The sequence below is a fragment of the Lampetra fluviatilis genome, chromosome 14 (genome assembly GCF_964198595.1).
Source record: "Lampetra fluviatilis chromosome 14, kcLamFluv1.1, whole genome shotgun sequence".
In the NCBI taxonomy this organism is placed as follows: Eukaryota; Metazoa; Chordata; class Hyperoartia; order Petromyzontiformes; family Petromyzontidae; genus Lampetra; species Lampetra fluviatilis.
In genome coordinates this window covers 10,069,707-10,091,468 of record NC_136288.1, presented here as the reverse complement: position 1 = coordinate 10,091,468, position 21,762 = coordinate 10,069,707, and the positions used below count along the sequence as shown (strand labels likewise).

General features: G+C 52.9%; 1 protein-coding gene across 2 annotated transcripts in view; it reads right to left on the bottom strand.

The window, feature by feature from the left end:
* LOC144935859 (sodium-dependent lysophosphatidylcholine symporter 1-B-like) overlaps positions 1-21,762 on the bottom strand; it is a 114,441-nt gene that overhangs the window by 57,809 nt on the left and 34,870 nt on the right. Inside the window, exons 1-3 of one of the 2 annotated variants that reach the window (XM_078862687.1) lie at positions 6,910-6,974; positions 6,463-6,579; positions 4,306-4,430 (exon numbers count right to left, since the gene is read on the bottom strand). In XM_078862687.1, coding sequence (XP_078718813.1) covers positions 4,306-4,430; positions 6,463-6,579; positions 6,910-6,930 — 263 coding nt within the window. In that variant the 5' untranslated portion in view covers positions 6,931-6,974. Of the gene's footprint in view, positions 1-4,305; positions 4,431-6,462; positions 6,580-6,909; positions 6,975-21,762 lie in introns of those variants that run through there. The other variant, XM_078862686.1, reaches the window with a different exon arrangement.

The following is a 21,762-nucleotide window of genomic DNA, read 5'->3' as shown; positions in this document are numbered from 1 at the left end:
TGGTGTGGGGTGAGCGGTGGGTGGTGTGGGGTGAGCGGTGCGTGGTGTGGGGTGAGCGGTGGGTGGTGTGGGGTGGGCGGTGGGTGGTGTGGGGTGAGCGGTGGGTGGTGTGGGGTGGGCGGTGGGTGGTGTGGGATGAGCGGTGGGTGGTGTGGGGTGAGCGGTGCGTGGTGTGGGGTGGGCGGTGGGTGGTGTGGGGTGAGCGGTGTGGGATGAGCGGTGGGTGGTGTGGGGTGGGCGGTGGGTGGTGTGGGGTGAGCGGTGCGTGGTGTGGGGTGAGCGGTGGGTGGTGTGGGGTGGGCGGTGGGTGGTGTGGGGTGGGTGGTGTGGGGTGGGCGGTGGGTGGTGTGGGGTGAGCGGTGCGTGGTGTGGGGTGAGCGGTGCGTGGTGTGGGGTGAGCGGTGGGTGGTGTGGGGTGAGCGGTGTGGGATGAGCGGTGGGTGGTGTGGGGTGAGCGGTGGGTGGTGTGGGGTGAGCGGTGGGTGGTGTGGGGTGGGCGGTGTGTGGTGTGGGGTGGGTGGTGTGGGGTGGGCGGTGGGTGGTGTGGGGTGAGCGGTGCGTGGTGTGGGGTGGGCGGTGGGTGGTGTGGGGTGAGCGGTGGGTGGTGTGGGGTGGGCGGTGGGTGGTGTGGGATGAGCGGTGGGTGGTGTGGGGTGGGCGGTGGGTGGTGTGGGGTGAGCGGTGGGTGGTGTGGGGTGGGCGGTGGGTGGTGTGGGGTGAGCGGTGGGTGGTGTGGGGTGGGTGGTGTGGGGTGGGCGGTGTGTGGTGTGGGGTGGGTGGTGTGGGGGTGGGCGGTGGGTGGTGTGGGGTGAGCGGTGCGTGGTGTGGGGTGAGCGGTGCGTGGTGTGGGATGAGCGGTGGGTGGTGTGGGGTGAGCGGTGGGTGGTGTGGGGTGAGCGGTGGGTGGTGTGGGATGAGCGGTGGGTGGTGTGGGGTGGGCGGTGGGTGGTGTGGGGTGGGCGGTGGGTGGTGTGGGATGAGCGGTGGGTGGTGTGGGGTGAGCGGTGGGTGGTGTGGGGTGAGCGGTGGGTGGTGTGGGGTGAGCGGTGGGTGGTGTGGGATGAGCGGTGGGTGGTGTGGGGTGAGCGGTGGGTGGTGTGGGGTGAGCGGTGGGTGGTGTGGGGTGAGCGGTGGGTGGTGTGGGGTGAGCGGTGGGTGGTGTGGGATGAGCGGTGGGTGGTGTGGGGTGAGCGGTGGGTGGTGTGGGGTGAGCGGTGGGTGGTGTGGGATGAGCGGTGGGTGGTGTGGGGTGAGCGGTGGGTGGTGTGGGGTGGGCGGTGGGTGGTGTGGGGTGGGTGGTGTGGGGTGGGCGGTGGGTGGTGTGGGGTGAGCGGTGGGTGGTGTGGGGTGAGCGGTGGGTGGTGTGGGGTGGGCGGTGGGTGGTGTGGGGTGGGTGGTGTGGGGTGGGCGGTGGGTGGTGTGGGGTGAGCGGTGCGTGGTGTGGGGTGGGTGGTGTGGGGTGGGCGGTGGGTGGTGTGGGGTGAGCGGTGGGTGGTGTGGGGTGAGCGGTGGGTGGTGTGGGGTGAGCGGTGCGTGGTGTGGGGTGGGTGGTGTGGGGTGAGCGGTGTGTGGTGTGGGGTGGGTGGTGTGGGGTGAGCGGTGTGTGGTGTGGGGTGGGTGGTGTGGGGTGGGCGGTGGGTGGTGTGGGGTGAGCGGTGCGTGGTGTGGGGTGAGCGGTGGGTGGTGTGGGGTGGGTGGTGTGGGGTGAGCGGTGGGTGGTGTGGGGTGAGCGGTGCGTGGTGTGGGGTGGGTGGTGTGGGGTGAGCGGTGTGTGGTGTGGGGTGGGTGGTGTGGGGTGGGCGGTGGGTGGTGTGGGGTGAGCGGTGTGTGGTGTGGGATGAGCGGTGGGTGGTGTGGGGTGAGCGGTGCGTGGTGTGTGGTGAGCGGTGGGTGGTGTGGGATGAGCGGTGGGTGGTGTGGGGTGAGCGGTGCGTGGTGTGGGGTGAGCGGTGGGTGGTGTGGGGTGAGCGGTGCGTGGTGTGGGATGAGCGGTGGGTGGTGTGGGGTGAGCGGTGGGTGGTGTGGGGTGAGCGGTGGGTGGTGTGGGGTGAGCGGTGAGCGGTGTGGGGTGAGCGGTGGGTGGTGTGGGGTGAGCGGTGGGTGGTGTGGGGTGAGCGGTGGGTGGTGTGGGGTGAGCGGTGGGTGGTGTGGGGTGAGCGGTGAGCGGTGTGGGGTGAGCGGTGGGTGGTGTGGGATGAGCGGTGGGTGGTGTGGGGTGAGCGGTGGGTGGTGTGGGGTGAGCGGTGGGTGGTGTGGGGTGAGCGGTGGGTGGTGTGGGGTGAGCGGTGGGTGGTGTGGGGTGAGCGGTGGGTGGTGTGGGGTGAGCGGTGGGTGGTGTGGGGTGAGCGGTGGGTGGTGTGGGGTGAGCGGTGGGTGGTGTGGGGTGAGCGGTGGGTGGTGTGGGGTGGGCGGTGGGTGGTGTGGGGTGAGCGGTGGGTGGGGTGAGGTGAGCGGTGGGTGGGGTGAGCGGTGAGCCGTGGAGGATGGGCGGTTTAGTGGTGAACGGTCAGCGAGGAGACAAACGCCGCCCGGCTGGGCCTCCCCGCGAGCGATCGTTTTTCGTGAGCGTCCGTTTTTAACAACTCCTCGCGAATAGCTTCTTGGTGGCGCTCGAACCTCTGAAAGCGTTTGTGCGCCGGGTGTCCACGAGCCAAACCGCGCGTCCCTCCTACCGCGCTCGCTCGCACGCACGCACGGCCGCGCAAACACCCTCGCCAAAAAAGCACACGCCTCGACAGTTTGACCGAGTATTTCGCTGCCGGGTGACAAAAAAACCCTTTCCGCCTCGGCTCAATTTCTGACCAAACTATCTTCCCGCACGGCCCGAGGCACCTCATGTCCCGCGCGGAAGACATCGGGCACGACGGTCACGTATGTCTCGCGCCCGACGAAATATTTAGCGGGGCGACGACAACGAGGAGGAGGAGGAGGGCGCGCGCGTGCCTCGGTGACACCGGGCGCTGTGGTATTTTCCCGCTGACACCGCTGGCGAGATTCGGTGAATGGGGCGCTGTGTGGAGGCTCAAGAGAAAAGTTGAATTCGGCGTAAATCTGGGGCACGGTGTCCGCCGCGCGCGACATGAATGGCTGCTGTGGTCGGGTGTGGGGCGGGGGAAGAAACTTCATCGGCCACCAGAGTTTGGCCACGTGCTTGATTTACCAAATAGGTGTGATGTGCGTCGGCGCGTAAAATCTCTTGTTGTTCCTATTTAGCGAGATGGTGCGGGAATGAAATTGGTTGTTACATTTCTCTCGACCAAGACATTCCCAGCACCGCTTTAAAGCTGCTCTACACCGAATGAATCTCTGCGCAAGAGACAACACAACATCTTCGTTCGCGTCGTAGTGGAGAGTACAAGTCACAACATCAATAGCGGACCGTACGCTCCCTTCGCGTATCTGTCCCTCGATGTGCAAAGAAAAAAAAGTTTTTTTTTTAACACATCAGCCACGTGACCTTCTGGGGAGTACATTATTTCAGCAGCATCGGCTCAACGCAAGCAAACTCTACACAGGCTTCCACACTCGGCGTTTCTTCAGCAGGGCGGGCAGAGGGTGCGTAGCGCAGGTAGATCGGTGGTCGTGGTTGAGCAGCTGGTCGTGTCCCCGCGAGACGCGTGCCAAACACCGTGACGGAGACCACCCCCATAGGCCGTGACCCCGAATCAACACAATTCGTCCGATTATCCACGCATCCTTACGTTCCCATGAGTGTTAAATGAGTCCGGTTATCCGGGGGATTTTGCAGATGACAGGTGCAAATGCACTCTGGAGTCTGTGTTCATCCACAGGTAAGAGGAACGGCGGAAAGTGGTCTCCTGGAGGCGCTTAAGAGTGGCAAATGCATCTCAGTATCCTGACTCTGAACATGACTCCTGACTGTGACTTGGAACATGACTCCTGACCCTGACCATGACTCCTGACCCTGACCCTGAACATGACTCCTGACCCTGACCCTGAACATGACTCCTGACCCTGACCCTGAACACGACTCCTGACCCTGACCCTGAACATGACTTCTGACCCTGACCCTGAACATGACTCCTGACCCTGAATGTAATTCTGACCGCGACTTTTCCGCCAGCTGTCAGCTCTCTGCTCGTCGTCTGTGATCATGTTTTCAGAGCCGATGGAAATGGGTCAGGATGGATGACAATTGACGCAAAATGAAAACCCCGTCTGTGTTTGTCACAGTTTCTATTATGACCGCGCCTCACCCTCCGCTCACCCTCTGCTCGCCCTCCGCTCGCCCTCCGCTCACCCTCCGCTCACCCTCCGCTCGCCCTCCGCTCACCCTCCGCTCACCATGGCATGAAGCGGCCGATGCGAGTGCGAGGGCTCCGGCCGAGGAGGAGGCCCACGGCGGGGTCTGTGCACGCGTCCCACGCCCGTCCCACAAACAGGATGAGCGACACGTGGTGAGCCTGCATCTGTGACACACACACACACACAGACACACACACACACAGACACACACACACACACACACAGACACACACACACAGACACACACACAGACACACACAGACACACACACAGACACACACAGACACACACAGCACGTGGTGAGCCTGCATCTGTGACACACACACACACACAGACACACACACACACAGACACACACACAGACACACACACAGACACACACACAGACACACACACAGACACACACAGCACGTGGTGAGCCTGCATCTGTGACACACACACACACAGACACACACAGACACACACACAGACACACACACAGACACACACACAGACACACACAGACACACACAGACACACACACAGACACACACAGACACACACACACACACAGACACACACAGCGCGGGGTGAGCCTGCATCTGTGACACACACACACACAGACACACACAGACACACACAGACACACACACAGACACACACAGACACACACACACAGACACACACAGCGCGGGGTGAGCCTGCATCTGTGACACACACACACACAGACACACACAGACACACACACAGACACACACACAGACACACACACAGACACACACACACACAGACACACACAGACACACACAGACACACACACAGACACACACAGACACACACACACAGACACACACAGCGCGGGGTGAGCCTGCATCTGTGACACACACACACACAGACACACACAGCGCGGGGTGAGCCTGCATCTGTGACACACACACACACAGACACACACAGCGCGGGGTGAGCATGCATCTGTGACACACACACACACAGACACACACAGACACACACAGACACACACACAGACACACACAGCGCGGGGTGAGCCTGCATTCACGAGTGTATTCTTTAAAGAGTGCATTATTTTGTGCATCTCAGGCTCGCGTGGATTATGCAGGCCCGTCAATCCCACGACCTCACAATGGAAGAGAGGCGTGACGGGATCTGAAGAAGGTGATTTCTGTGTTCGATAAATACAGTGCACGTGCAGCGAATACATCTAATACGGAGATGCGAACCCAGACTCTTCTCTCTCGTCATGCGCCACAGCGAGCACATAGAGAAGTGCAAAACTGCCACGGTGGCGAGATGTTAACTCCCTCGACTGGTATGCAGGAAGTCGTGGGTCCGATCCCGACCCCGATGCCTCATGTATATTTGGAGTTTGCGTGTTCGCCCCGTAGTCGCGTAGGATTTTTCTCCGGGTCCTCCGGATTTTCCCTCCACATTTAGAAACGACGTCGCGCGTTTAGAGCATTTGGCTGCCCTGAATGTGCACGTGACAAGCCACATCGTTGAGCCACCATTTGTGTACAACCACGTCGCTTCTGAGAAAGCTATAAATAGCTCAGTGGGGCCTTACCTGGTAAAATAAAAATAAATAGTTTGAGTAATAGTAGAAAATAGAACTCCGGCTGCACGGCGTGCAACCCGGGAGTTCCCCCCGGGTTGCACGCCAATTTCCCACTGGTGGTGGTGCGGTAATGTATTTCAAAAATCGGTCACGAAATGAAATGCCAAGAATCCCCCTTGGGGCTGAGCTGACTCCACACCGTGAGAACAAAGCCCCCGAAATTAATCTCGCGTAATTGACGCGCGGCCCAACCGGCTTTTCACCACAAATTATTACACATCGTGCGCATGCTGATCTTCCTTCGCGGCGGCACGTAGCCAACCGTGCCCATCTACAGCCCCGTTTATAAAATCACAACAATTGGTCGTCAAAGCCCACGTGCAAAATGAACACGAAACAGCTTCGCTATTTTCCCCCCTTTTTTTTCGTCCCCGGGGTGAATCTACCGGCCGATGATGAAGGGGCCCAACCGGTTCCCGTGCGACGCGACACCGGGGCGCTCTCTGCGTGACGGCTTTGGCTTTGGGGAAATGTCAGGACGGGAACTCTGCGTGCGTGCGAGCGAGCGCACGCAGAGAGGGAGGTAAAAATAAGGTGGCAGATTAAGAGGCGGCGGGGCCACGGGCAGGCCAGGGAGTCGTTACCTTGACAACGTCGAGAAGGAAGATGGTGAGGTAGAAGCCGACGACATTCTCGGTGATCTGGTAGGGGGCGCCCCCCACGGCGAAGCACAGCTTGCTGCACCGCGACAGCCGCTGAACCTGCACCGGCAAAGCCCCCCACACACTGGCGTCACATCACCGCCATCGTCACACCGTACCCCTCACACTCGCACCGCACGTACCGTGCATCACACACAGTGCAGGGCTCACCATACACCACAGCCACATGATACGCCATTCATACCACACATTATATATACACACCACATGCTCATTGTGTAACACGTGCTATACACCCCGCGCACTATGCATATCATGTACCACACATTGTACACCATGCATACACGTTGCACACCACACAATATGCACATCGCATTCCACGTATTGTACACACCATATGCAGTGCCACACATTACACACTATACACACCACAATGCACCAGCGCCTCATGCGTGGCGCATGACAACACCACACCACACGCTGCACGTACAGGACTCGGCTCTCTATCATCATGCAGTACCACACGCTGCACGGCGCATGTTCGGCTGCGTCGTGCTGCGCAAGGCGATGACACATCGTCCTGCTAAATTGACTCATCTCTCCCGAAAACAAGAATTGAGGTTACAAAGCATTTGCCGTTGCAGCACCAGCGTTTTGGAATAACACTGCTCTCTCGTTTGGGCGTCACGGCGAGATGTTGACTACCTCGCCTGGTCTACAGGAGCTCGTGGGTTCGATCGCGACCCTGACGCCTGCTGCATATCTGGAGTTTGCATTTAGAATCAACGTGCGCTTAGAGTGTTTGGCTGCTTTAAATGTCCACGTGATAAGCCAACTTCGTTGAGCTGTCATTTGTGATAGCCAGGTCGCTTCTGAAAAAGAGAACATAAGCTGAGTGGGGGCCTTACCTTATAAAATAAAACACAAATATTAAAACACAAATTTTTAACTTGCATAGTAAAGTAATTGTATTTTTTCATTTGCTATACAGCCAGATAATACGACAAATAGATAACCTTAAACACCCGGTCGTTCATAAAAGTTGAAGGCAGTCGAGTACTATAGTAATAAAGCAAGTGCAGAATCACTGAACCGGAATTTATAGCTCGAAAGCATTTAGTGCGGGGCCCGTGAAAGTGCAGGGCCCATAGCAACTACATATGTAGCCACTACATATGTAGCGACTCGGTCTCAAATGAGTGCTTGGTGCGGCGCGTAAACATCGCCACTGGGGAGACAAAGGCAGTCGGGCGTGGTGTCGGCCACCCACCCCCTCGTGTGCCGCAGTGCCGGCCTTCACGGGTGCTTGCTAACAGCGCTCACCCCAAAAGTCCGTTAAGGCTACACGGGGGATCTTTGTCTTTGTCACCACGCCAAGAGTGAAAGTGGCTTCTCCAGTTTCTTTGTGAGCACCGCAGCCTCGCACGCATCCAAAGGCATTGCCTCCGATCGCTATTATCTGTGGCCTCAGTTGATCCCCGAAAAAACGATTCTATTTATTCTGTGTTTGTCACGGACACGAGGAGCGACACAGAAGTGGTGGCAACATCGTCTCTACTACTGTGGATCTCACTGTGGATCTCACTGTGGATCTCGCTGTGGATCTCACTGTGGATCTCACTGTGGATGTCACTGTAGATCTCACTGTGGATCTCGCTGTGGATCTCACTGTGGATCTCACTGTGGATGTCACTGTAGATCTCACTGTGGATCTCACTGTGGATCTCACTGTGGACCTCACTGTGGATCTCACTGTGGATCTCACTGTGGATCTCACTGTGGATCTCACTGTGGATCTCACTGTGGACCTCACTGTGTACCTCACTGTGGATCTCACTGTGGATCTCACTGTGGATCTCACTGTGGATCTCACTGTGGACCTCACTGTGGATCTCACTGTGGATCTCACTGTGTACCTCACTGTGGATCTCACTGTGGATCTCACTGTGGATCTCACTGTGGATCTCACTGTGGATCTCACTGTGTACCTCACTGTGGATCTCACTGTGGATCTCACTGTGGATCTCGCTGTGGATCTCACTGTGGATCTCACTGTGGATGTCACTGTAGATCTCACTGTGGATCTCGCTGTGGATCTCACTGTGGATCTCACTGTGGATGTCACTGTAGATCTCACTGTGGATCTCACTGTGGATCTCACTGTGGACCTCACTGTGGATCTCACTGTGGATCTCACTGTGGATCTCACTGTGGATCTCACTGTGGATCTCACTGTGGACCTCACTGTGTACCTCACTGTGGATCTCACTGTGGATCTCACTGTGGATCTCACTGTGGACCTCACTGTGGATCTCACTGTGGATCTCACTGTGTACCTCACTGTGGATCTCACTGTGGATCTCACTGTGGATCTCACTGTGGATCTCACTGTGTACCTCACTGTGGATCTCACTGTGGATCTCACTGTGGACCTCACTGTGGATCTCACTGTGGACCTCACTGTGTACCTCACTGTGGATCTCACTGTGGATCTCACTGTGGATCTCACTGTGGATCTCACTGTGGACCTCACTGTGTACCTCACTGTGGATCTCACTGTGGATCTCACTGTGGATCTCACTGTGGATCTCACTGTGGACATCACTGTGGATCTCACTGTGGATCTCACTGTGGATCTCACTGTTGATCTCACTGTGGATCTCACTGTGGATCTCACTGTGGATCTCACTGTGGATCTCACTGTGGACCTCACTGTGTACCTCACTGTGGATCTCACTGTGGATCTCACTGTGGACCTCACTGTGGATCTCACTGTGGACCTCACTGTGGATCTCACTGTGGAACTCAATGTGGACCTCACTGTGGACCTCACTGTGGATCTCACTGTGGATCTCACTGTGGATCTCACTGTGGATCTCACTGTGGACCTCACTGTGGATCTCACTGTGGACCTCACTGTGAGGAGCCCAGAGGCCATCATCTCCAGGGCACGATGCCATCATGCCACCCTTGGCATAAGAGAGGCGTTGAGGGAGCCAGGGGTTGCCCCCCACACACACGGAGTGTTCGCAGGCCTCCCCCTCGCTGGCTCCGTGTGAGTGGGTCACTGGGGGAGCCTTTTATCACTCTGGAGCCCACAACTTTATTTATTAATTTTCCCGCTTTGCGGATTTCCACAAGAATTTGCATTCCTCTTCAGAGCCCATTCCTGCGATGGCCGCGGCAGCAACGCTCATCACGGAGCGCGGAGCGCACCAAAGACAACGATCCCCCGTGTAGCCTTCACGGAGTGTTGGGGCAAGTGCTCTTAGCGAGTAGCACCTATTAAGGCTGGCATGGCACACCTGTAAGGGGGTGGGTGGCCAGCACCATGCCCTAACCCTTTGTCTCGCCACTACTGATGTTTACACACTGCACCAGGCACTCATTTAAGGATGAGTCGACCGAAGGGGAGGACCTCGGACCGGTTCAAATCTTCGCCACTATTACAGGTTTTGAGCTAGAATCGAACTCGGGTCGCCGGGTTCCTCGCGCAGTGTGCTAACTGCTGTGCCACCATTCGCCGCAGCAGCAGCAGCAGCAGCAGCTCACAGCAAGAACCTGGCTGAGTGCCATAGCGCCGAACCCAACCGCACAGCCAGCGTCTCCAATCAGCATGGGGCCCATCGCAATGCCACTGGGTGCTCTTAACAAGTCGTGGAAATTCCACATTCCTATGGTGAAGGAGAGCGTCTCCGCAGGACAACCACCGTTGACTTCACACAAAAGCGGCACTCGCTTTATCGACTCACGAATGATGATGGGCCAAGTGAATCATGACTGAGAATTGACCTTCTAACCTTCCGATTGTGAGTCAAGTGCTGTTCCACTATGACACCTGGGCAGGAAATTCAGCCAGAAATCTACATTAGCGAGCATTCACAACGCAGAGCAGAGCACACAACACGATCACCATCACGCTACTGGACATCTGTGAAAAAGAGCTTTATAGCTCATCGGATTCCTCCAGTATAAATGAATATTCTGATTCACGGCACATGCTCGAGTGAAGCAGAGGCTCATCCTGGCCACTGCTGCATCCCCTTCACTCATTCCCCACTTTCAGATCTGTGTTTTGCAATCGCAGGGTTTTACATATTTTTTCAGTTCTTGTTCAAGTCAAAATGTCTCCCTTAAGTCTGTTTATAATTCAGCATGTTTTGTTTAGAACGTTTAAAATACCACAGCCATTATTGCATGCAACATTACCGACTGCCTTAACGTGGGACTTGTCAAGCGCTCAACTCCGAATCTGAACACTCCCGATTGAGGCTCTGCGAGCCCCCCCCCACCACCCCAAGCGTAGGGGAGGAGATTATTACCGTGCGCATTGTTGCCGCTTCAATGCCAGCCGCGGCCATGGCATGCGGCGCACCTGCGCGGCGCACCTGTGCGGCGATCACAATGGGGGCACGCGAAGCCACCGCAGCCTCATCGCGCGCCCACGCCCCGGTTCACGCTTCCCTTTAGGCCAACGAGGAAATCGCCACGGTGATGAGCGTGGCAACTTCCCAGTGCGGGGGGCAGCGACCCGAGGCTAAAAAGAGAAAAATGACGAACTCCACCCCCCCACCCCCATCCTCCCCGCTAATTTAAATGGAGACCACTATCACTTGTATCTCTTTGGACACACAACGCACTGCACGTGCGTTTGTCGCGAAGGACGTTGCAGGATGCGGCAGCAGCGACGTCGCGGCTACAGCGACGTTCCTCTGGCAGTGACGCAGCGAGGGCACAAACGGAGGGGCAGGCTACTCCGTGGCATCTCCACAGCTCTGCTGCTGAGGCAGCGTTGTCGGCACGGTGAACCGTGCGGACTGAGCCTCTCCACGTGTTGCCCACTCTGCCGTCCACTCAATCAATTCATCTTTATCGCACGTGCCATTGTCGCCCTCGGCAAAGTAGTGCTGTCACGTGCACATCACGGCGGAACGGGAGCGGCACAGGGGGGCGCGCGGAGCAACAGGGAAGAGAAAATAAACCCCGCACGACCTCAGAGGCTCACGTCGAATGAGCAAAGTAAATTGCAACCGCGCACAACGAGTAGTATAAAAAGGTAAGTAGTAAAAAAAAAGGGTAAATTTAAACTCCCTTACATCTGATAATTGTTTTTTTACCCTTCTATCTGGCAACAAAACTGACACCTTTTTTACAAGGAGTCATGTTTGCATAGACCACAATACCTGCAGCCATAATGCAAACAAAAAACATAACTCTGATAATGTGCACTGTCCTTGAAGTTGATTGGTCCACACCCGAGACAGCTTTCCTTAGAGCCTAGTCTCACATGGGTTGGACCAGATGACGCCATCTGGCAAATCAGAGCAGCAGGGCCAGGAACGCAATGCCGACCCCGATGCATACATTATCTGCAGGGGTCATTCTGAAAGCGTCATTTGGCGGAATTGCGGTTTGTTTTTGCGGAAGACCGGCTCACATCCTCGAACTTTGTGGCTCGTGGAGAGACGACCGACTCCGCGCCTTCCAGACAGAATTTCATCATTGACCTCCCGAGCCGTGCCGGCAGAGGTGGGACAAAGTCATTGTTATGCAAGTCCAAGTCGAGTCGCAAGTCATCAAATTCATGACTCGAGTCTGACTCGAGTCCAAGTCACATGACTCGAGTCCACATCTCATAGGTGGGACAAAGTCATTGTTATGCAAGTCCAAGTCGAGTCGCAAGTCATCAAATTCATGACTCGAGTCTGACTCGAGTCCAAGTCACATGACTCGAGTCCACATCTCATAGGTGGGACAGAGTCATTGTTATGCAAGTCCAAGTCGAGTCGCAAGTCATCAAATTCATGACTCGAGTCTGACTCGAGTCCAAGTCACATGACTCGAGTCCACATCTCATAGGTGGGACAAAGTCATTGTTATGCAAGTCCAAGTCGAGTCGCAAGTCATCAAATTCATGACTCGAGTCTGACTCGAGTCCAAGTCACATGACTCGAGTCCACATCTCATAGGTGGGACAAAGTCATTGTTATGCAAGTCCAAGTCGAGTCACAAGTCATCAAATTCATGACTCGAGTCTGACTCGAGTCCAAGTCACATGACTCGAGTCCACACCTCTGCGTGCCGGAGTGGTGGGCCGGGGGCCGGGGGAGGGGGGGGTCAAAGTGTGGCGGTGCTCAGACGCAGCCACAAAAAAACTTCCCAACAGTCCCAGTGCCCGCCACAACAGCAGGAAATCGCGGCGTTGGAGGATGCGTGGGTCACTCAGCGAGTCCATTTGTTAGCGAACACTCAGCGCTCATTTACATGCGGCTCAAGACCTCTCGGAACGAGCTCTGCTTTCCGAACGTCAGATTTACGAATTCTACAGAGTGAAATGCATCAGGTTAGAACGTTGCTGTGATAACCTGAGCTGATACTGCTTTGACAGCATTACCGGAGTTATTCCCGATGATGGGTGGTGGCTCACGTGACGGCAGACTCCACAGCGAGTGCGAGCGTGTGCCAAGTATGACCTCAGGTCTGCTGCTGACCAAATTAACGCCTGAAATCCGGTTGACACCACACAACCGAACGCGTGGATGCCTTTCAACGGGTGGCGCAGTGGCGATGCTCGTGCCTCACACCAAGAAGCGCGTGGGTTAGATTCCTGACTTATGTGCGTCTCTGTGTGGAGTTTGTATGTTCTCTCCCCCCTGTCCTGCATGGGTTTCCTCCGGATTCCCAGGTTTCCTCCCGGATTGGCTAAAGGACACGCACGCACGCAATCCAACCGATATTGGCCAAACATCCAAATTGCACAAAAAGAACCTACGAATTCACTCAATTGGAATCACACACGATGGTAGACGCATCGTGTTAAACAGACGCATCATCTCCTTCTGCAAGGGCTTGGCAGGACCCTCCTGTAAACGGGTCTTGAGACTCGGCCAAGCTTTGCTGGGTAAACACGCGGTAGTTGGAGTAGAAACATTTATAATGCGAGCACTTCAATTCTGGCATTGAGAGCTCACTCCATTTGGCAGAGAGGAAAACACGTTAAAGGGGGAATGTAGTCATCATTAAAGGTGCAATATAATGTACAGTAGTCGTGTTTGTTTTAATGTTTGGAGTCTGCTACTTCTTCCCTGCGGAACCAGTTGGGTAAACAAATCTTTACGGCTTTAAAATTGCACGCAATGCAAACACAAAGCGTCCACTCAGTGTTCAAGCGGTGACCGCCGAACATTGATTTAGGCCAAAGCAAGCACGTGAGCTCCCTGGAGGCGCCTCCTCTGTGCAGTGTGTGCAATATTAACTTGACGCGTTTCCAAACCGTAGTATATTTTATTATCGCGACGAAGTAAACAAACTTGGCAAACAGCGATGTTTGAGGGCAAAGGCCCCGCCGGGTGAAAGGAGCCTAGTAACGAGACGCACACCAGGAGTGACAGTCAGAGGGAATTGAACTAGAAACTAAAACGAAACGATATTTATTTGATCAGGTAACGCCCGCTGAAGCCATGAATCTCTTTTTCAGATGCCACCTGGCCACAAACAATGGCTCAATGAAGTGGCTTATCACGTGGAAATTCATAGTCGCCAAATACTCTAAACGCGTGATGTTGACTGTAAATGTGGAGAAAAAAAAACGGGAGGACCCGGAGAAAAATCCACGAAACCACGTGGGGAGAGACAAACTCCAAATATACAACAGGCGGTCAGGGTCGGGATCGGGATCGAACCCACGACCTCCTGCATACCAGGCGAGGTAGTCAACATCTCATCACCGCGGCGCCTAATATGCCCCCTGTTAAGAAGATGCCCCTGTTCGCAGGCCACAACCCGGCGCTGTGGCTGTGACCGCGCCTGACGCGAGAGCACTGAGGGACGTTTGTGTCGGCCACCCCCATAATCACATCCACAGTGTTAGGCACTCTCAATGGCAGCACTGGGATGACGTTATCCGTGGAAAATCACAGATTGGCCTGGCAACGAAAATTCACGTACAAATAAATCAAAAAAACATGTTTTTACAGTGCTATCTCGTGGGTGCCAGGTAAAAACGAATTTAGAACGAGGTCTTAAATTCCGGACAAATACTGAGTGGTCCAGTCGTCTGGTCCACGTGTTTGTCCATGATGTAGTCAGTGTTGCCTCAATGTACATTTTCTACCCTATTTCTCGAGTGCAAATTCATATTCTCCTATACCAGGGGTCGGCAACCAAAATAACAAGAAGAGCCATTTCTTTCCAATTCGGTACAAAATTCAGTATTTCAAGAGCCGCAATGCATCTATGTACATACGTACATATCGTCAAGAAGCAGCCCGTAAAGAGCCGCATGCGGCTCCGGAGCCGTAGGTTGCCGACCCCTGTCCTATACGGTACCTGATGTTCCTATTATGAACGCCTCCGAATCAATCCATGCAAAGCCCTACATCCGCACGACTTCCTAATATTCAGACTCTTTGTTCACCATGGGGGGAGCATGCTAGAGGTAGCCAGAACATCGATCCGAATATCCGTGCCTTACGTTGGCAATACGTGACATTCATTCCAGCAGTGTGCGCTACCACGCAGATAAGAGGAGTCTTGCAGATAATACAATCCGTGCCAAGCGCTCAGAACATAAACCCAGAGGAGTTTCACTGTTTATCCCAATAATTGAATTGTAAATAGTTCAATCTTGATTTGAAGCTTTCGTGACTGCAGGAATCCATACTCTTTGGGTCTTTCGGTGAAGTCACGTAGGTAGAAAATAAAATAAATCACGATGATGGACCGCTTGTGTTGCGCCCGAAACGTCGTGATTTATTTTATTTTATACCTATGTGACTTTACCGAAAGAACCAAAGAGTTTGTAAATAGTTATTCATATTAAAAGCCATACCATGCATGTGTTCATGTAAAAAACACATTCCTGCGGAGGGAGCTGGTAGGAACGTTGGGTTGTTCGGTCAATGGCCAGGGTCAATGGCGGCGTGGTGTATTCCGAAAATATGCCCGACTGTGAGGGCGGGCACAAGCCGGCGTGAGTAGGTTAAACGTTGAGTTTTATAAGGGCACCACGGGGTGACCAGCCCCTCCCCACCCAGCCCCTCCCCACCCTCCCCTCCCCACCCAGCCCCTCCCCACCCTCCCCTCTCCACCCCTCCCATTTTTGGATGCAAGACAGACAGACGAACACAATAATCCCCTGTGGGCTGGTGTAACCAGGAGGTTCCTACCAGTATAACTTTCACTTAACTGCACTACTACTGGCGATACGAGCCATGTTTATTCTGCCCATTTAAATGAGCTCCTTTCTATGAGCAAGCGGAGTAATGACTGCAATCACGACGGCACTGCGTGAACTGGGTACAGGGGGATACGCGGACCCCACAACCACTGCGGGAGATAACGGTGCCAACTTGTGGAATGTGGATGGCAACCAACGCTGGGTGCAACTTGTCGTCATCCGTGTCACCAGGGAGGTTCATTTTGTCACCAAATATTCTTGAGTGGCTGGTAGACTGTAACCACAGGCTCAGAGGAAGGAATACTGGATGTGGTGTACCGGGTACGGAATAATTTTGTGGGTGGATTACAAGGACAGGCCCAGGTGCCATGTCGCTACCCCCCCCCCATCTCCCCCACATCAAGTTAGTTTGCTAGAGAGAACTAAGGGAAACTAAATAGAAAACGAATTTCTTAGCACGGTTGGCTACGTACGGTGCGAAAGAAGTTCAACATACATGCACTGCACTATGCAATACACAACACACTACACTATGAAATACACTACACACTACAAGATGCAATGCACAACACAATACATTATGCAATACACAACACAACACTTAAAAATAGACTACACACTATACTATGTACTTCACAACACACTACTTCGAAATACAGCGATACTTTTGACTTTCGTTGCTTCGATTTTTCGGCCGTTTTCAATTTTAACCACATTTCAAATGTCGTCCACGTGGCTTTCCACGACGTTTGCCGCCATCTTTTTGGTTCAGTCTTTGAATAGAATTCGTCCATCTTCTTGGTTCTTTCGGTAAAGTCACGTAGAAGGGAAATAATAAAAGAATAAAAAGAAAACTTAATACAATTATTCTCACGACGTTTCGGCTACAACGCAAGCAGCCGTCCTCAGGTGAAGAACAGGGCTGTGTATGTGTGTGTCTTTCCGACAGCCCTGTTCTTCACCTGAGGACGGCTGCTTGCGTTGTGGCCTAAATGTCGTGAGAATTGTATTTTATTATGTTTTATTTCTATTATTTTATTATTTCCCTTCTACGTGACTTTACCGAAAGAACCAAGAAGATGGACGAATTCTATTCAAAGACTGAACCAAAAAGATGGCGGCAAACGTCGTGGAAAGCCACGTGGACGACATTTGAAATGTGGTTAAAATTGAAAACGGCCGAAAAATCGAAGCAACGAAAGTCAAAAGTATCGCTGTATTTCGAAGTAGTGTGTTGTGAAGTACATAGTATAGTGTGTAGTCTATTTTTAAGTGTTGTGTTGTGTATTGCATAATGTATTGTGTTGTGCATTGCATCTTGTAGTGTGTAGTGTATTTCATAGTGTAGTGTGTTGTGTATTGCATAGTGCAGTGCATGTATGTTGAACTTCTTTCGCACCGTACGTAGCCAACCGTGCTAAGAAATTCGTTTTCTATTTAGTTTCCCTTAGTTCTCTCTAGCAAACTAACTTGATGTGGGGGAGATGGGGGGGGGGTAGCGACATGGCACCTGGGCCTGTCCTTGTAATCCACCCACAAAATTATTCCGTACCCGGTACACCACATCCAGTATTCCTTCCTCTGAGCCTGTGGTTACAGTCTACCAGCCACTCAAGAATATTGAGTGGCTGGTAGACTGTAACCACAGGCTCAGAGGAAGGAATACTGGATGTGGTGTACCGGGTACGGAATAATTTTGTGGGTGGATTACAAGGACAGGCCCAGGTGCCATGTCGCTACCCCCCCCCCATCTCCCCCACATCAAGTTAGTTTGCTAGAGAGAACTAAGGGAAACTAAATAGAAAACGAATTTCTTAGCACGGTTGGCTACGTACGGTGCGAAAGAAGTTCAACATACATGCACTGCACTATGCAATACACAACACACTACACTATGAAATACACTACACACTACAAGATGCAATGCACAACACAATACATTATGCAATACACAACACAACACTTAAAAATAGACTACACACTATACTATGTACTTCACAACACACTACTTCGAAATACAGCGATACTTTTGACTTTCGTTGCTTCGATTTTTCGGCCGTTTTCAATTTTAACCACATTTCAAATGTCGTCCACGTGGCTTTCCACGACGTTTGCCGCCATCTTTTTGGTTCAGTCTTTGAATAGAATTCGTCCATCTTCTTGGTTCTTTCGGTAAAGTCACGTAGAAGGGAAATAATAAAATAATAGAAATAAAACATAATAAAATACAATTCTCACGACATTTAGGCCACAACGCAAGCAGCCGTCCTCAGGTGAAGAACAGGGCTGTCGGAAAGACACACACATACACAGCCCTGTTCTTCACCTGAGGACGGCTGCTTGCGTTGTAGCCGAAACGTCGTGAGAATAATTGTATTAAGTTTTCTTTTTATTATTTTATTATTTCCCTTCTACGTGACTTTACCGAAAGAACCAAGAAGATGAATCCCTGCAGTCACGAAAGCTTTAAATCGAAAAGAATTCGTCCAGTGAGCTGCTCTTATATTTGTGTGTTTATTCATCTGTTATTAACACTGTCCTTATTTCTGTGATTATAAACTATTCACAGTAAAAAATGATAACAGTATAATACTACTACTACTACGGTGTTCATAGTTATTTCCGTGATTATAAAACACGGTCCCTTAGCTGAGCGGCTACACTGCTCCAGGAGATCTGCTGGAGATCAACATTTAACAAAAAGTAACGACTTTACAATACGGACGTGGTGACACCACTGATGCTCAGCTGAGGGACCCCCAGACATATACACTCACATACACAAATGACAAATATCCCCTGTATAGCCTTAACAGACTATGGGGGCAAGTGCTGTTAGCGAGCACCTATGAAGGCCAGAACGGTACACGAGGGGGTGGGGTGGGCCAGCACCACACCCGACCGCCTTTGTCTCCCTAGTGGCAATGTTTACACGCCGCACAGGTACTCATTTGAGGCTGAGTCGACCTAGGGGAGGAGGCCCGGGACCGGTTCAGACAATCGTCACTGATGTTGGCAGTGAGCGGGAATCGAACCCGTGTCGCCGGGTTCATAGCGCAGCGCGCTAACCGCTTCACTATCGCTCCCCACTCACACACACTCACACACGTACACATACATACACACACTCACATACACACACACATACACACACACACATACACACACACATACACACACACACATACACACATACACACACATACACACACACTCACATACACACACACACACATACACATACACACACATACACATACACACACACATGCACACACGTACTCACACGTACACACACTCACACACGTACACATACATACACACACGTACACATACATACACACACATACACACACGTACTCACACGTACACATACATACACACACTCACACACACACATACACACACGTACTCACACGTACACATACATACACACACTCACATACACACACACACACACGTACTCACACGTACACACACTCACACACGCGCTTGCTTATTAGCCGCTTGCCTGCCGCTGCTTTGTCGCACAGCGCGCACAATAACCACACAGATCTACACTCCTCTACACAGATCTACACTCTACACAGATCTACACTCTACACAGATCCACACAGATCTACACAGATCCACACTCCTCTACACAGATCTACACAGATCTACACTCTACACAGATCCACACTCCTCTACACAGATCTACACAGATCTACACTCTACACAGATCTACACTCTACACAGATCCACACAGATCTACACAGATCCACACTCCTCTACACAGATCTACACAGATCTACACTCTACACAGATCCACACTCCTCTACACAGATCTACACAGATCTACACTCTACACAGATCTACACTCTACACAGATCCACACTCCTCTACACAGATCTACACAGATCTACACTCTACACAGATCCACACAGATCTACACAGATCTACACTCTACACAGATCTACACTCTACACAGATCTACACAGATCTACACTCTACACAGATCCACACTCCTCTACACAGATCTACACAGATCTACACTCTACACAGATCTACACTCTACACAGATCCACACTCCTCTACACAGATCTACACAGATCTACACTCTACACAGATCCACACAGATCTACACAGATCTACACTCCTCTACACAGATCTACACTCTACACAGATCTACACTCTACACAGATCCACACAGATCTACACAGATCCACACAGATCTACACTCCTCTACACAGATCTACACTCGACACTCTACACAGATCTACACTCTACACAGATCCACACTCTACACAGATCCACACAGATCTACACAGATCCACACAGATCTACACTCCTCTACACAGATCTACACTCGACACTCTACACAGATCTACACTCGACACTCTACACAGATCTACACTCTACACAGATCCACACTCCTCTACACAGATCTACACTCTACACAGATCTACACTCTACACAGATCCACACTCCTCTACACAGATCTACACAGATCTACACTCTACACAGATCTACACTCGACACAGATCCACACAGATCTACACAGATCTACACAGATCTACACTCCTCTACACAGATCTACACAGATCTACACTCTACACAGATCCACACAGATCTACACAGATCCACACAGATCTACACTCTACACAGATCCACACAGATCTACACAGATCCACACAGATCTACACTCCTCTACACAGATCTACACTCGACACTCTACACAGATCTACACAGAGCCTCTTCACTCTACACTCTACAGAAACAACAACATCGTCTGCTGCTGCTGTGCCCATTGGTTGTCGTGACGCCTGCCAAGTTGTCTCGCACAGCCACGGACATCACCAAGAACAGAGACAAAGGTCGCCCGGACAGCCTCTAACGGACTTTTAGGGCAAGTGCTGTTCAGGTCGGAAGAGCGCACGAGGAGGGGGGTGGCCGGCACCACGCCCGGCCGCCTTTGTCTTCCCCGGGGCTGTTGTTGGCAACAGCGTGCCGGGTACACATTTGAGGTCGAGTCCACCTAGGCGAGGTCCAGGACCGGTTGAGACAGTCAGCCGCTGGTGGTGGTGGCCGGGTTCGTGGTTGGGGGGTGAGCGCCCTGACCGCTGATCCCTCCTCACACCCACCAACACCCCCCAATACCACCAACACCACCACCACCAACACCACCACCACCAACACCACCACCACCAACACCACCCCCAACACAACCACCACCACCAACACCCCCACCACCACCCCCACCACCACCCCCAATACCACTAATACAACCATCAACACCACCAACACCCCCAACACCACCAACACAACCATCACCACCACTACCAACACCCCCAAGGCCCCAACACCACCATCACACCCACCAACACCACCAACACAACCATCACACCCACCAACACCACCAACACAACCACCACCATCACACACACCAACACCACCACCACCACAACCATCACACCCACCAACACACACCACCACCATCACCGTCAGGGCTGGCTGTCACCTCTCCATGGAGGCGGAGGCGGCGGCTCTGCGCGAGTCTCCAGACGCCCGCCATGGGACTGCTGCTCAGCGGCCACCCCAACAACTCCAACAACTTCAACAACCCCAATAACCCCAACAACTCCAACAACTCCCTCCTCTCACGCCGCTCCAGGTCGCGTGCCTCCTCCACCACCACCACCACCAACCCGCCTAACGCGCCGTGTCCGCGTGTTGACTGATTGGTGTGTGTTGCTATTCACGCTACGGGGTCACACGGCTGCACGCCCGCCCGCCCCTCCACCTTCCTCGCCGTGTCGGTGTGGCCGGGGCGAGAGGACTAACAAGGGAACACGCGCACACAGTAACCTATACACTACACTATACACTACACCAGTGGCGGCTCCTGCAAAATCTCTCAGGGGGGGCAAATGTCTGGATGATTGATAAGGTCCACCCATGCAATGAATAAATTAACAGCTTAAGCATGTAAAGGCAACTTCACTTCTTTAATATGAAAAATAAAGTGACTCTTACAATACATCTTGTTTGTTTATATACTCACTATTAAAACAAACCACTCAAGTTTATTTTATTAAAGATTCCACTAGGTGGCGATAAATTAT